At 43.8% G+C, this 15,536-nt stretch overlaps 2 protein-coding genes and 1 long non-coding RNA gene across 6 annotated transcripts; 1 reads left to right on the forward strand and 2 right to left on the reverse strand.

Annotated features, from left to right (window-relative positions):
- Positions 1-8: 8 nt before the first annotated feature.
- smad9 (SMAD family member 9) lies at positions 9-8,391 on the reverse strand. Of its 4 annotated transcripts, none has more exons than XM_061804171.1 (10): positions 8,267-8,385; positions 6,768-6,880; positions 5,809-5,910; positions 4,445-4,692; positions 3,204-3,419; positions 2,828-3,097; positions 1,889-1,996; positions 1,593-1,814; positions 827-1,083; positions 9-331 (listed from the first exon to the last, which is right to left on the reverse strand). In XM_061804171.1, the coding sequence occupies exons 1-10, from the start codon at positions 8,282-8,284 to the stop codon at positions 188-190; spliced, it is 1,698 nt and encodes a 565-aa protein (XP_061660155.1). In that variant the 5' UTR covers positions 8,285-8,385; the 3' UTR covers positions 9-187. The 4 variants fall into 4 exon arrangements, with proteins under 4 accessions (XP_061660155.1, XP_061660156.1, XP_061660154.1 ...); XM_061804172.1 differs by having other exon boundaries at positions 13-331; positions 1,889-1,999; positions 5,809-5,914; positions 6,764-6,880; positions 8,267-8,391; XM_061804170.1 differs by having other exon boundaries at positions 13-331; positions 1,889-1,999.
- Positions 6,890-9,390, forward strand: LOC133492162 (uncharacterized). Its single transcript, XR_009792564.1, has 2 exons — positions 6,890-7,324; positions 8,315-9,390. It is a non-coding gene; the product is annotated as an uncharacterized LOC133492162 (long non-coding RNA).
- Positions 9,391-10,224: 834 nt separating this feature from the next.
- Positions 10,225-14,832, reverse strand: ufm1 (ubiquitin-fold modifier 1). The gene is made up of 6 exons (XM_061804182.1): positions 14,731-14,832; positions 14,570-14,626; positions 14,086-14,143; positions 12,283-12,322; positions 11,931-11,963; positions 10,225-11,231 (listed from the first exon to the last, which is right to left on the reverse strand). Coding segments are annotated over exons 1-6 (294 nt in total). The 5' UTR covers positions 14,733-14,832; the 3' UTR covers positions 10,225-11,127.
- Between the last annotated feature and the right edge of the window lie 704 nt (positions 14,833-15,536).

A 15,536-nucleotide genomic window follows, 5' to 3' on the forward strand; every position in this document is an offset into this window, starting at 1 on the left:
TAAAATAATAATATTTAAAGACAAATCGCACACAAATAAGTGCTGCAGCGAAAACAACAGCAAGATGTAGAGAAGCCAAATGAAAGTCTGTCTCACAGTAAACAAGGACCAGAACCTGGAGGCTTGCGGAGGAGCCGTGGGCCCCCCTTCGTGGTGATGCCCCCGGCAGCACCTTCCCGCTTGCTTGCTAGGACACGGAGGAAATGGGGTTGTGAGGGGAACCCATTTGGGTGAGGACCTTGTCCAGCCACTGCAAGGGCCCGTGCAGGTGCACCTCGATCCAGCAGGGAGTGCTGGTCACGTCCTGTCGGTGGTACTCAGCCCCCCAGCCCTAAAACACGGCACAATTGTATAATAGTCAAAGCGTGATTGTTCCATGTGCTCTGCGATTGGCTGGCAACCAGTTCAGGGTGTACCCCGCCTCCTGCCCGTTGACCGCTAGGATAGGCTCCAGCAATCACCGCGACCTTCGTGAGGATAAGCGGCAAAGAAAATGGATGGATGATTGTTATCAAAAAGGTACAAATCTGCGTGGTTCCACCATGCTGGACTCCTGAGCCTTTGACAACAAAAGATGATCAAATCCAGGTAATTAACTTTTGACTCCGCCCCCAGATGCAACTCGGAAAGCAAAGGCTGGCAGCAAAAACTTCTTTATGGAAGAAAATATGTGCCACCAGGATTTGAAATAAAAATGCCACTGGAAATTTTCATGTTGTAAAATTCACGTTGTTATTTCAAAGTGAATTCTTGTCCCCTCGTCACATTAGCGTAGCTTAGTTAGTTTGACCCCGTCGGACTCGACAAAGCTCCGAGGGCACCTCACCTTGACGAAGCTCATGCGGATGGTGCACATCTTGGTGAGTTCGTAGACCACCTCGAAGCCGTGATTGACGGACTGGGCGAGCAGCTGCGCGAAGAGCTGGTTGTTGAAGATCTTCAGGCTGCAGCCGCTGGGGATCTTGCACACGGTGGTGGCGTGGAAGCCGTGCTGGAAGTTGCAGTTGCGGCTCTGCACGAACACGCTGCTGTCGCTCAGGCACTCGGCGTACACCTCGCCGCCCACGTAGTACAAGTGCAAGCCTGCGAGGGCGGGGGTGTCATTCATTTATGGCCACAGATGCATGCACATAAAAAATGTCTTAAGATCAAGAGCTCGCGTGATTAGCCACCATAACAATAAAGTGATTATTTAGTAGGAGTCCAAGAAATTCAAGGATGAGGATTTATTTTTATTTTTTTTCTGGTTGGATTAAGAATCAGTTTTATGCTTTTATTGTTACCATTATTTTTAAATAAGTGTGACATTCAAATTTATTCACGATTCTAATTTTCTAAAATTGTGTGAAATTTCTAAATTAAAAAAATGAGTAATTTGAATAATTAAATTAACCTAATTAATTAATTTAAAAATGTGTGTCCAGTGATAGGGCAGATTTTAACCCGCGGCCCCTGAACTGCGAGGCAGATATGCGAAGCAGTCAATGTTCCACCTGCACTAAGCCATAAAATTATAGCTTCTTAGTTGTGATCCAGGACTTGCTTTATTTTATTATTTGAATATGCTGTGGGTGACTAAAAAGAAAAATGACCTTTGCCGATGTGCCGCCGCGTGTGCTCGATGGTGGAGTTGCGGTTGACGTTGGAGAGCAGGCCGAGGCAGAAGCGGTTTTTGTTGTTGGACGGGTCGGTGAAGCCGTCCACCAGCACGCTGCGCGACGACGCGTGAAACGTTGCGCCCACCCGGTTGTTCAGCTCGTAGTAGGCGATGGAGCACCAGTACTCGGGCTCCTCGTAGCACACCGGACGCAAATCTGAGGGAGGACGGTGAGCGTAACCCGCAAAAAAAAAAATAATAAAAATAATAATTTCATCGTAGCGTCCTTGCCTCTGTGCGGGGCGGAGAAAGTGAGCTTTGTGGTTGCCGTGGAGTTGCCGGGCTTCACGTCCTCCTGCGGGCTGGACTCCATCATGCTGTACGGAGGAGGCGGAGTCTCTGCTGGGAAGGGAAAAAAAACAAAAACAAACTTTTTCATGGCCAAGCATCAGGAAATATGGACATTATGAGCCAATTGTTCCAAGGTTAAAATACTGCATTCAAATTTCAAAAATCCACCCCCCCAAAAAAAAATACAACTGCCTTGTGGACAACTAGTATGCTAACTTTAACAGCCAAGGGAACATCACTCCCTCGACATGTTATTGGGATAGTTAAAGTTATTGTACCTCCATCCATCCACTAGCCGCTTATCCTCACAAGGCCCGCGGAAGTGCCGGAGCCTATCCCAGCTGTCAACAGGCAGGAGGCGGAGTCCACCCTGAACTGGTCGCCAGCCAATCGCAGGGCACATGGAGACAAGCAGCCGGACTCACAGTCACACCTAGGGGCAATTTAGAGTGTCCAACGCACGCGGCCCGACCAGCTCACTCACGGTGCGTTATTGTGAATTCGAACGCACCGCAAAAAAATCACGGAAATATTACGCGCGCGGCACGACCAGCTGACCCACGCCGCGCGTTGTTATCGTGTACAACGCAGCCTCTGTGACGCAGACGTGGGAAATATCAATTTGATTTTCGAACAAATCGCTTCTCGAACCGCCTTCTGGAACGGATTGCGGTGGAGAACAGTAATAGCCTTGATCAATTCTACTGGTTCTTATGGAGAAATATTAACGCGCGAGCTGCTAATCTTGGTAACGGAGGGAACTTCTCCCTTCGTACTGTGAGGTGCTAACGCTACCCGCTAACACATTATTTGAAAAGGTTTTGACTTTTGAGTCCGACTGCAGGATGTTTAGAAAATCCAGTCGGGGGAGCGTCGTACCTGCGATGTGGTAGGGGCTACCCGGCTCGGCGGAGCTGGCGGGAGAGTCGGGGTAGCCCTGCGAGGTTGGCGACCGGCCGTGGGACGACGACGACGGCGACGAGGATGAGAAGGAGGACGAGGACCCCGGGAGCGCCGGGAAGGAGTCCGGGTAGGTGGCGTTCTGCGGCATCAGCGGCTCGTTGTGCAGCGAGGCGTTGCGGAACTTGGCCAGCAGGCTGTGCTGAGGGTTGAACTCGCTGTGACGCGGCACCAGGACGGGCGGCAGCACTAGGGGGGTACCCCGTGTTGGAAAATGACAATTGAGGTCCAGTTCCCATTCCGTAGCAAGCGTAGAAACGCAAAACACTTCCTGTTGAGCCCGGTTGCCTCTTACCTGGCGTTTCCACGCGACGGTAGTGGTAAGGGTTGACGCAGATGTCCTTCTGCTTGGAGCCGAAAGGGAACTCGCAGCAGTCGAGCGCTTTCAGCTCGTGGTGGGACTGCAGGTCGGGCCAGCGCCACACCCGGCAGTAGATGACGTGCGGCAGCCCCTTGCGGTGCGACACCTGCAGCCTCCCGTCCAGGGAGCGGGGGATGGTCACGCACTTGCCTGATAAATTGAGAAACCGTGACGACTGCATGAGGATGAGGGTGCTACGTCATATTTGGACACGTCTTGAGGGACAATTTAAAAATTCTATGAAATTAAAGGTCCACTGTCATGAAATGGATCAGTTTTAGTATGTTATTAATGGAAAAAACGTAATCCGCAAATCAGCGGTGCAAAATGTTTCCATGCGCCACCCCGGCCGAAGCCGCGATCGCCCGACGCGGCGCCACAGGGTTGGCTCGTCGCGGCGCGGAGATGAGGTGGATCGGACCGGGAGGCGCTTTGACCGGGACGTTGTCGTCGTCGTCGCGGCAATGTGACATCGCGGACAGAAGATGCAGCCAATATGGCGACCACTTGGATGTCGAATGAGATTCCCGCAACTTTCCGCATGAACGACACGCTCTCCGCTCATATTAATTTTTATGTATCGACATTCAAATGAATAATGTTCCATGTATTTTTCACGACAATATCTATAGGCATGACACTTGACCTTTAAATCTGCCTTGACAAACAGTGATTACATTTTATGACCTCATCAGAGAATTGTACTTCAATTAGGCTGTCATAAATTAAAAAAAGGCACTTTCCATTTTGACAATTGGTGCATTCTACCAATCATATTACGCATGTCGTTACATGTTCCAATGTCACGGTTTTATTTGTGGGATCATAAATCAGCGAGAAGCCATAAATATATCAACATACTGTATTTCTCATTGAAATTGAGAGTATTGTTCGCCTTGCTGCATGCTGATTTTAATAACATCCAAGTACTTATTTAGGCCGTCATAAATCAACCAGAGGGCGCAAAACTATCAACACGTGCTTTATTACTTGTATCGCCGTTTATTATGGGTTGGCACAAATCTAGCAGCATGTTCCCTTGCTGTTGTCAATGGCCAAACCGTTTCCTAAGTAAATTAATTAATTAATTAATTAATTAATTAATCCGAAGCCATTTGGACAATCTCGCATTGGTTTTCAATATACGGTACGCATCTCGCGAAGCGGCCACTCACTGGGTTGGCCGGGGCAGCTGAGGGCCCGCTCCAGCTCCTCCATGGCTCCCTTCTTCTTCTTGAGCTTCTTCACCAGCGAGTCCACGGCCTTCTCGGCCCACTTCTCCTCCTCGTCGCCCTGCTTCCAGCCCAGCAGGCGCTTCACCGCCGGGCTGGTGAAGGAGAAGAGCGACGTGATGGACGTGGACGAGTTCATTTTCGTGCCCGAGGCTTCCCGGTTAGATGGTGCGAGTCGAGGTTTGCGCCATCTGTCCAGAGTGGGGAGAGGAGTCACACAATGGGTGCTTGCTTTTTGGTGATAAATCTGCCAATGACAATTTTTTTTTTTTTTTAAATGATCAACTTATCATTAGCTATCTGGCACACAAGTGTGGAAAAATAAAAATTAAAAATGTGAAGTTGGCTTTTGATGTGGTGAGGAATGAATGCGCCGAATAAAGCCTTTTTTTCACTTTTGCTATTTTATTTATGTATTGTTTATTTTTCCATTTGTTTGTTTTTATTATATTTTTGGTTTATTGTTCTAGTGTGATTCATGTATGAAATATCATCTGGACTTCTCACTTTCTTATCACTAGCAAGTCTATTATTTTTAATTGGTGACTTATCATTGATTTAACCCTCTCTGGACCAAATAAAAGGTTGACATTTTGTTGTAAAATATGATACTTTCAGATAATGATGCTCTGGACTTAAAATTTTCGATTATATTAAACGTGGCGCAAATTTAGAACCCCTGCCCGGAAAGGGTTAATGTCAAACAAGTGTGAAAGGAGATTGACCAAAAAAAAAAAAAAAAAATTCTATGTGGATTTTGGCGATGACTGCTGGATGCGGTGAAGAAAATGCAAACCTGCAATTATCCATCCATTTTCTTCTATGCTTATCCTCACAAGGGTCGCGGGGAGTGCTGGAGCCTATCTTAGCTGTCAACGGGCAAGAAGCGGGGTACACCCTGAACTGGTCGCCAGCCAATCGCAGGGGCACATAGAGACAAACAGCCGCACTCACAATCACACCTAGGGGCAATTTAAAGTCTCCAATTAATGTTGTGTGTTTTTGGAATGTGGGAGGAAACCGGAGTGCCCGGAGAAAACCCACTCAGCCACGGGGAGAACATGCAAACTCCACACAGCCGGGTCTCGGATTGAACCCGGGACCTGCTGCCAGACCTGCAATTATTAGCAACTTTTTGTCAATTCATGTTAAAAAAAAAATGCAAACCTGCCCCATGCGTGCTGCATGCGATGATGAATATGCTGATTTCTCTTTTTTGCAGAATTAGCAAATTATGGTTGAGTCATTGTTGCAGAAATAAAAAAACAAGGCAACAACTGTTCACTTGTCACAAAACGCTCGCTTGCCTTTTTTTGATGACGCGTGCTGGATTCGGCCGGCGAACGTGCCGACTTCTTTTCTTTGATACGCACTTTATTATCCGAGTGATTCTGTCAAGTCTTGTGCGTCTGTCTGGGGGAGAGAAAGAGAGAGAGAGAGAGAGAGAGAGAGAGAGAGAGAGAGAGAGGAGAGAGAGAGAGAGAGAGAGGTGAGAAGATGCTAGAGATGAAAAGGAAGGAAGGAAGGAAGAAGAAGGTTTTCCAGGCAGCGGGGAGGGGTAGGAGGAGGAGGAAGAGCAAAGTCCTCTTGTGGCGTCTCTCTTTCTCTTGTGAAGACGCCCAGGAGCCGAACTGTCTGGCCAGAACACATGACAGGACAGGAGGGAGGAGGAGGAAGAGTTGTGAGTGTGTGTGTGTGTGTGTGTTTATTTTTCTGTCTCTCCATCATCTGCTCAAAACGATGCCGCATCACACCAGGAGTGAGCAGGTCACCCGCATTATTTCACAATGACATAAAAAAAAAGAAAAAAAATATATATATTTTTTTAATTGTTAATTTATTAAACACACACACACACACACACTCCCACAACTGCTTTATGGAAACCGGCGTCACACAGTCTGCCGGTTTCGATAGTCCAATTAGCTAATGCTTTATCACTCGGACCCCCCCCCCCACACACAAACCCCCCACCCCTCCTCCTTTTCTTCTTCCCCCACGCCCACTCCTAGTTTAAAAAAAGTAAACAAGCAGGCAACACACACGCACAATTGTGTCATTTGTAAACCCTACGCATGACTGACTAGATATTATTCAAACAAATTATGACGTCATTATCTTTATTAAAAGCTTCACCTCGCGTGAGATTCAGTGCAAAAGTCTCCTAGACAATCTAAGCATGTAAACAATTTCTACAACTTTGAACAAATGGAATGTGGACAGCAAATAATAATAATAATAATAACAATAATAATGTCTCACCCACTTTAGTGGTAGCAGTAGTATGAGGTCCACGCAGCGTGTCGCGACTGAAACTTCCAAAGGTGTGCGTCTTGCTCGTGTGTGGGGAGCGCGCGTGCACTGAGTGGAGCATATCCGCTATGGGTGTTTCAAAATAAAAGATATTTACTGCACTGTATTCAGGTGCGGAGTCAAAACGACTAGCCGCTTATTTCTGAAAATGCCAGTGGGAATGTTACCCGATTGTGACGTCATAGTTGGGATAATTTATATAATGAGGACCATCTGCTTCTCTGACAATGGCTGAGCGGAAAGGCTAACCAAAGTTAAAGAATCACATTTGACACACTACTGAAGCACTGGGACTACTTGATTTCTCCATCAGGCATGTGACTTATCTGCCCATCAGCATGAACAGATTTTTTTTTTAAGAAAAAAAAGATTGGATGCCTCAATGGCCACCAAAACTGAAGTCACCATACGCCATCTTGATACTCCCAAAACATCCGCGCCGACCTGGGCAGCGACAGTGATTAACTGCATTAATTGGTAGTTTCGTGGCTGTGAGAAAACATTCCACAGGTAAGTTAGAAAGATTTACTTTGACGCTGTTAAAGTTTGTTTGTAAATTAAAAAAAAAAGAGCTTAATTCACTTGAACAAAGTTTTGTTTATGGTTGTTGTTGTTCACCGTTCACTCTCTGCTTCACCTTTATAGGCCGACGTTTTCTTTGTGAAAAAGCTATGTCAATATTTTCCCAAACTTCATCAGTGGAGAAGCAAAAAAACACATTTTCTGTGAAGTTTTTGATGAATTTCATAATACAGAACTCTGCAAATTGAATTTTTCCAATGCAAGGAAACAAGTTTAAATTATGTCTGAAATAGGACGTCGCAGGGACAACAAATGAACAATGGCTTTAGCATGTTTTCCCATAGCGAGTCCTCAATTCCAAAAATATATCTAACTGATTGACTTAAAATTTCATTTTTTTTCACAAAAAAAAAAAAAATGCAGAGTTTTTTGCTCTGTTATGATGATAGTGCGTCACAGCGTATTTTGGGAAAAGTTAACATGTCACGTTAATCGGGCCCTTAGATTATGTCTTTCCTTTGCACTGAGCCTTTTTTTGGTTTACCAAGTCGAATTAAAAATCCTTCATGTTACCAGAAGTGAAAAAATGTCAACATGTCACATGACCAGTTTTAATTCTACATACCAAACTTTGAGGAAAAACCCCATCATAACCCAACCCGTAAACCAAGTCCTCCACACGTTTTGGGAGTACCAAGATGGCGGCCAATTGGCTTCAACCAATCGACATACCACTCAATCTATATGCGCTATTCAGTTTTTTTTTTTTCTTTTTTAATTTTTAACATCAGTGAGCATGCACAGATTTCTCCATGACATGAAATACTGTATTCTTGTAAAAATATGTCGACCACTGTTGCTCTTTGGGGCATCTTGACACCTGGAACCCGCTTTCAATTGGGAGAAATAATAAAATCAGTTGTATCTTACGCGGGAAAACAGGTACATTCCTTGACTGAGCGTGGTTTTGTTTTGAAGGAAGCAGACGGAAGTGTCTCCGGTGGCGACGTCAGGCGCTTGCCGCAGCAGGTCCGAGGCGGGCAGGCCCACTGGAGCCTGTTTTGGGCTCGCGCAGGCTCCAGCCCGAGCGCCGCAGCAGCCACCGCGGCGTCAGGCTGACTGGAACCGCAGTGCCCGTATTCCAGATCCCTCCGCCGGCTTTCCACCTGACAAACATGTTTTAACGTGTGTAGTTCAAGTCATTGAACGCATCAGTGCATGACGTTATTTTTATTTATTTTTTTAAACCAAATACTCAACTAAATCTATACAAACGAGCATTGACACAGCGACTAACTATGAAATAACATAAACAAAATGGGTTGTATTTTATTTGAAAATTCTTTGGTTACCTTTTGAGTGCGGAGGGATACACGATGCCGCCGCCGCCGCTGGTGCTGTCTGGTCCGGTTGATGACGCAAGCCCGGCTGGCGACGCTCAGTCTGCAAGTTTGACATTTTCGGTTTACAGCAACTGCCGCGAAACATCACCCCGCCGCCGCCGCCGCCAGGAGGAGGGGAAAGCGGCGTGTCCCCCATTGTCTCGCTCAGAGAATTCGTCTGCTGCGGGAGCGGAGTGGCCGGCGTCCGCCACGCCGCCCAGAAAGGCGGCGGTCGGCCGGCTCCGCGTCCCAACGTAGTCCGATCGTTCGCTCGTGAAAGCAAAATATTAGAAACTGCACCAGTATGACGTCTTATAGTTAAACACTACCGTACTGCAAAAATATTGCCATATATTTTGAACATTTTTTCATGTTCAGGCCCAATTTGACCCCGTTTTGACATTTGAGAGCAATAAAAAAAATGCTATCACCCGGACTTTTTTTTTTGGTGATGAATATTCCTAAATGGTTATTTGTATGCATTACCATCAAATTTATAAAGGGTCCTGCAGAAATCTTGAAAATGTGAAACAAAAAAAGAAATGAAATCATGCAATTAGATTGCCACCTGCAAAAATTATTCACTTTTCCCTCAAATATGAAGAATTAACCATCATTTACTCATGTCAGACATACTTTGAACACATTTTGAAAATGATCTGCAATTCTTCATTTGATAAAGACTATTATTGTAAAGATATTTTTGGGGGGCCCAGGTCGAAACTGACTTGGATCTTACAGCGTGTGTACATGGAAATTGAATAGTGTGTAAAGGTTCTCTAAAGACCACCCCCAACAACAACAACAAAAAAAAGTCACTTCCTTCAAAAACGACTGTAAAAAGTGGGATAAAAAAAAGAGCGAGTTTTCCTTTCAGGAGCAGGGTAAACAAACACTATGCTTGGAATGGTCTACCGTAGCACCACCTGGTGGACAAATATATATATGCAGGCCAAATACAGTGAAGCTATTTTACCATAAAGGATTCCATTAGTGCTGCACGGTTCAGGGTGTACCCCGCCTCCTGCCCGATGACAGCTGGGATTGGCTCCAGCATGCACGCGACCCTTGTGAGGATAAGAGGCTCAGAAAATTGGTTGGATTGTATTTTGAGCCCCCCCCCCCGTTATATTTCAACATTTTCTGTGGTACATTTATTTGTGACAAGTATTTTTTTTTGTCTGTACCTTTGCCAATTTTGTCATATTAAAAAAAAAAAAAAAAAAAACATGCCCAAGACGATTCCAAAACATTTAAAAGATGTTCCCTTTTTACCAAAATGCCTTAAAAATGCCACCACCAACAGGGAACGTCTGAAGGGGTAAGAAACAGCGGACACTTCATTAGGCACACCTGCACGATGCCAAATTTGGTAAAAATATTAGAAGCAGATCCAGTCACTGCGCTAGCAAGTCTACACAGTGGAACACGAAAAGTCATGCGCGTAAAATTTGTTACGGGGAGGAAAAAATAGATATTGAAAGATGTCACTTATTTTGTGTAGTCTTGACATTAATTTACGTGTTTATTTCATAAATGTTACCAAAACAAGCCTGCTCCTAAACAATCAGTCCTCACCCAGAAACAGGAAATGCAAGAATCACGTGCTTCTACTTCCTGATACGGCGTATCGCAGCCATTTCTTCATTCAAAGTTAATTTTCACTTTCAGGGACTTTTAGTTTTTGTTACTTTACAATAGATATAAAATGTCTAAACAGCTCTCTTTGAATGCCATGTTTTTTCTGAAATATAGAAAAAAAAGATACCAAGGGAAATCTTTTCTAAAGTTTTCCAAGCATAACAACGCAAATGACTCTTGATTGGGAAAATAAAAACAGACTGCTACTGGTTGCACAAGTGTGCACACCCTCATAAATTAAGATTGAACTAATCCTGTTCCAACATATCACAAAATAGGGGGAACTGGATTTTTTTTCTATCCACTGGAGTTCCTTAAACTAAAAACGGCTCCAATCTGATGTGTTCAGATTTGTGCTTGTTACAGTTGCCTCATTTAAATCTTTTTTTTTTTTTTTTTTAATTAGTAGAACCACTGATTCGTGGACTCCTAGGACACTAGAAGGGTTTTTTTGAGGGCTCGATAAATTGCATTTTGACATAAGTTCCGAAAAACACAACGGTCCTCCAAATGTTCTGGGTTGAAGTTCTCGTGGGCGGGATGTTCAATTCAGCTACCGTATACGGTAGGGGAGAAAAAACTAAATTGTGTGTCGTGTGAGCGGTGTTTTATTGTAATTTAGAAGGATTATAAATGTAGACGTTTCCATACATTTACTGAGGGATGAAAAAACGGGCAGCGTGTAGTGAGTCATTGTAAGTGTATACGTTACAGACACTCAAACACACTGTCGAGCAGTACATAAATAGGATGCAAGGCGGGGCTCAATCACGGTCTCCTCTGCGGAGACGAGCGGCGTCGGTCTCTTCGTCCCCCGACTCGGTCTCTGGGAATGATGCGCAGCTCTGATCCGTGCTTTAGGAACACGTTGCCTGCGAGTACACGCGAGAAAAAACGTCAGGCGGGCGGCACGGTGGATCAGTTGGAAAGCGTTGGGCTCACAGTTCTGAGGTCCCGGGGTTCGGGCCTGTGTGGAGTGTTCTTCGATTTCCTCCCACAATCCAAAAACATGTGACATTCTCCTAATTTCCAGCCTATCATCCATGACTTTTTCCACACGCTTTCAACCCTGCGGTTTATGCTGTGATGCGGCTAATTTGTGCATATTTTCTAACGGCTGCGAGGGGGCACTCGAGCGGAACATGTAAGAGTGAGACCGGTGGAATATATGTGTCGAGGAAGTGACTTTTACCGGTCTGGCCCTGTTAGCGCTGTGCTAGCCTGTTGTTGCTGTGTTACTGGCATGTCTCAGTGATATTTACCGGTAAGTTTTATTTTAATCGGCCCTGTTAGCATTAGCGCTAGCGTAGCTCGGCATTAGCATTACCACTAGCATTAGCGCAGCGCTACCTTTAAACTCTTTCTTTATACAGTCTTTCTTTGGAAAGATCTCCTGTTTCAAAGTAGGTTTCAGTGTGGGCAGTTGAGGTTTTTACACATCTGCGGCGTATGCATGTACCAAATGGTATTTCCTTTACAAATGTACTCTGTGAGGCTTGTAACCAGGTGCGCTCTGTAGGCCGGGAATTACAGTTTATTTGACAAAGGAATGAATAAATATCACAGCTCACCTGCTGTCTGCGCAGGGTTGATCCCAATTCCGTCTGCGAGGAGAAAACGCTGTGTTAATAGCCCGTATGGGAATTAACACAGACACGATGGATAACTTTGCCGTGATGTTAACGGCCAATTAGGTACCCCCGCCCCCCCAAAAAAATACAGAAATAAAAAAAACCAATGCTAATTAGGTAATTTTCACCGTCAACCTGTTACACTCACCTGGCATAACATTATGTACTGTATTTTAATCCAAAATACAGGAATCCAAAAAACGCCACAATGCACACAAGCCGGTTTTATTTCAGCCTTTCATTATTTAATCCCATTAATTAATCCCAATTTTATCCCGTTTCAGAAACTCACCATTAGTGATGATGGCGCTTGTGGCTGACGGCACCTTGAACTGCAAACAAGTTAATAATAACTTAATGTGATGACACACTTATCGATGCAACAGTTCAATTGCTGAGTACTCGAATGCCTCGGCACCCAAGACATCACACGCACACAAATCATAGCTAAGCACATAAATGCAAAAAACATAACAATAAAAACAAAAAACATGCACATGCAAAAATACACAGCTTCACACTCCTTCAACCAACCCAAACACAAAAAAAAGCACACATAACACACATCCTACACACAAAATAAACACACAAATATTTCATTTCCCATTTATATTGGTTCCCTTCCTTCTCTTATTAAAAAAGCAAATTACATTATTCAAAGCACTTTTTTCCCCCATTCAGGAATTTGTTCTCTTCCTCCTGACACCAAACATGCTTGGAAAAAGAACATGGGCTTGGAAGCACAAACCCCAGGTCAAAAAGTTTCCAAAATGGAGCTAAATCACTGGTTTTCGCAACATATAATGCGCACCGTGTTTTTGGCAACTTGGGTTTTCAGGAGCCTCCTTTGTATATGCAAACAGTGTGAAAAGGATTGCGCTCATGTTGCACGTTTCTTACTCGGAAGTTGAAGAGTTCAGGCACAGACAGCAAAACGCCGTACATACAGTATTGTATACGGGTTTAAAAGATCGATGGATTCCAGCAAAGGTTAACGTGTCGCCGAGCACACTTACGCGTTCACGCACCGTCAACCCATCACGATGTGGGATTTATTCCTGATTGAGAACAGATCCAGCAATGAAGTATTTGTATGCGTCCAGACTTTTCTACGCTTTCAAACTCTTCCGTGTAAATCTCGACAACTTACTCACCAGATCCATGTGGAGATCCAGTTGTCCCAGACAAGCGGAAGCGAATGAACAGCCCAATTTCTTATCGGCAAAAACATCGACTTCGGCATTACATATGGGTCATCTATGCCAAGTGTCTCTCATTTTTCCCACATACCTTCGTTTATTATCACCTTCTAAATGTTTAACAGTATCAGACAAAACTCTGGATGTCGTGCTTGTTGGCTATAAGACGTATTTTCGTGTCGTCTCCAACCGACTTAGCATTGAACAACGCTCCGTTTGACCGGCAATATGGCGAGTCACGAGATTTTAATGACGTAGGTGCATGAGCTCTATTGGAAACACGTTCCGGGTCACGTGCCAACAAAAGCCACGCCGCCCTTTATTCACAATACGTAACCCTTTGCTGCTCGTTTTGTGCTTCTTTGAATGAAATGAAACATTTTGACGAGATGGCCAAATCAATCTTGGGTCTCATCACATTGGCAGCTGGAGAATTCTACCCGTTTTAAGGATAAACAAGCTGGATATAGAGGGGATGGTAAAACTGAAGAGGATTGCTTGTCGGCAAAACAATGCGTTGCCTGCCGGTGAAACCTTGACTGAAAAAGCAGCAGCTTTATTCAAAAAAGGTAAAAGTGGAGCAGGATATGAGAATTTGATTGAATATCAACATAACAAAAGTCAAGCGTTGTCGGGCTGAAGATGCGGACACATACAAACGACAAGAGAGGGATCTAACGATCATGTACAGTGTGAAGATGAGGAAAAAGGTTGCCAAGAAACATTCCACAGCATGTCTTTGAGTATATCCCCTCCGGCAATCCTTTTAAGGATAAGCGGCTCAGAAAATGGATGGATGTACAAAGTAGATTATTTGCACTAATTTGATACAAACCATTTTTATTTGCTTTTCGACAAAAGAACTCGATGGATTAAGTTGTGTTGCGTTGTCTTACCTCCTCTGCCGCAAATTTCAAAACTGCGGTGAACGGCGTGCTCTCTGGGACACTTAATCTGTATTGAGGGGTAAAAAAAAAAAAAAAACAAAAACAAAGTTTAAACATATTACTCTTATGCTTTTTAAAAACATATGGACATTTTTTTAAAAATAATTGTATTTGAAGGAATGTTGGTTTTTATTGTTTGTAAACAAATGCCACACGCTGTGTTGTGCGGGCACACAGCATGTTAACTTGCACGTAAATACAAAAGTATCTGTACCTCTACTCAAGTACGGAGTACTTCTACCATCTCTGGCATATGCTAGTATTAAAAACGGAGCTATCAGTCTATATTTTGACATGGCGCTCAAATAAATTCAAACATATCACATCCTTAGACAAAATACAAGGAAAAATGCGGACAGAACCGTAAAGAAAATAAGTTAAAAGATATTTAGGATCGATTGTAACCGCTGAGCTGTCAGTGTACCGTACTCACACTTTAAACGGGAGCCGGGGGTCCGACGTCAGCGTGATTTTAAATGTTACTTTAGACCTGCACAAGCGAGCAATAATAGCATACTTATTGCCTCAGTTTCAGACAGGTATTCTGGTGAAATATTTAGACAAAATATCAAAGGTAAAGGAGTGAAAACTTACATTATTAAGGCGAGGCAACTCGGCTTGCGAGCTGTTTACTCACACCCGGAAGTGAGAAAGGACCTCTATGTACACGTCATCGATGGACTTCTATAATTTGGCAGATAACTATGCAGTTTAGCTGTGTTAGAGGCAAGTAAACAAATTTAATGTAACTTAAAAAATACTTAAATGTTAGGTAGCGCAAATACCAAGAAAAACTTGGTTCATTATCTTATTTTAATCAGGCACTTTTTTGGCCTGCTAACATTTTTCTAAACAGTAACAGCATAGACATGAACAATGGATTGGCCACTGATCTAAAAAAAAAAAAAAAAAAAGACTGAATAGCGCATACAGATTGAGCGGTGTGTCGATTGGTTGAAGCCAGTTGGCCGCCATCTTGGTACTCTCAAAACGTGTGGTGGACACGATTTTCAAGTTGGATTATGTCGTGTCGTGTCGTGTCGAATTAAAACTGGTCGTGTGAGCTTTACATTTTTTCAGTCCTGGTAACATGAAATATTTTTTAACTCGACTTGGTATGACAAAAAAGGCTAAGTGCAAAGGAAAGACATAGAACACCTTGATTACCAAGAAACCTTGGATATTACCTAGGGCCCGATTTCCGTGATATAACCCAAAATACGCTGTGAAGCACTATCATCAGAACATAGGAAAAAAATTAAGCATTTTCTTTTGTCATAAAAACATGAAAATTTAAGTCAATCAGTTAGATATATTTTTGGAAATCAGGACTCCAATGGGAAAACATGTTAAACGCACTGTTCATTTGCCAATTTCAGACAGAAAATTTAAACTTGTTT

Source organism: Syngnathoides biaculeatus, chromosome 18 (genome assembly GCF_019802595.1).
Source record: "Syngnathoides biaculeatus isolate LvHL_M chromosome 18, ASM1980259v1, whole genome shotgun sequence".
In the NCBI taxonomy this organism is placed as follows: Eukaryota; Metazoa; Chordata; class Actinopteri; order Syngnathiformes; family Syngnathidae; genus Syngnathoides; species Syngnathoides biaculeatus.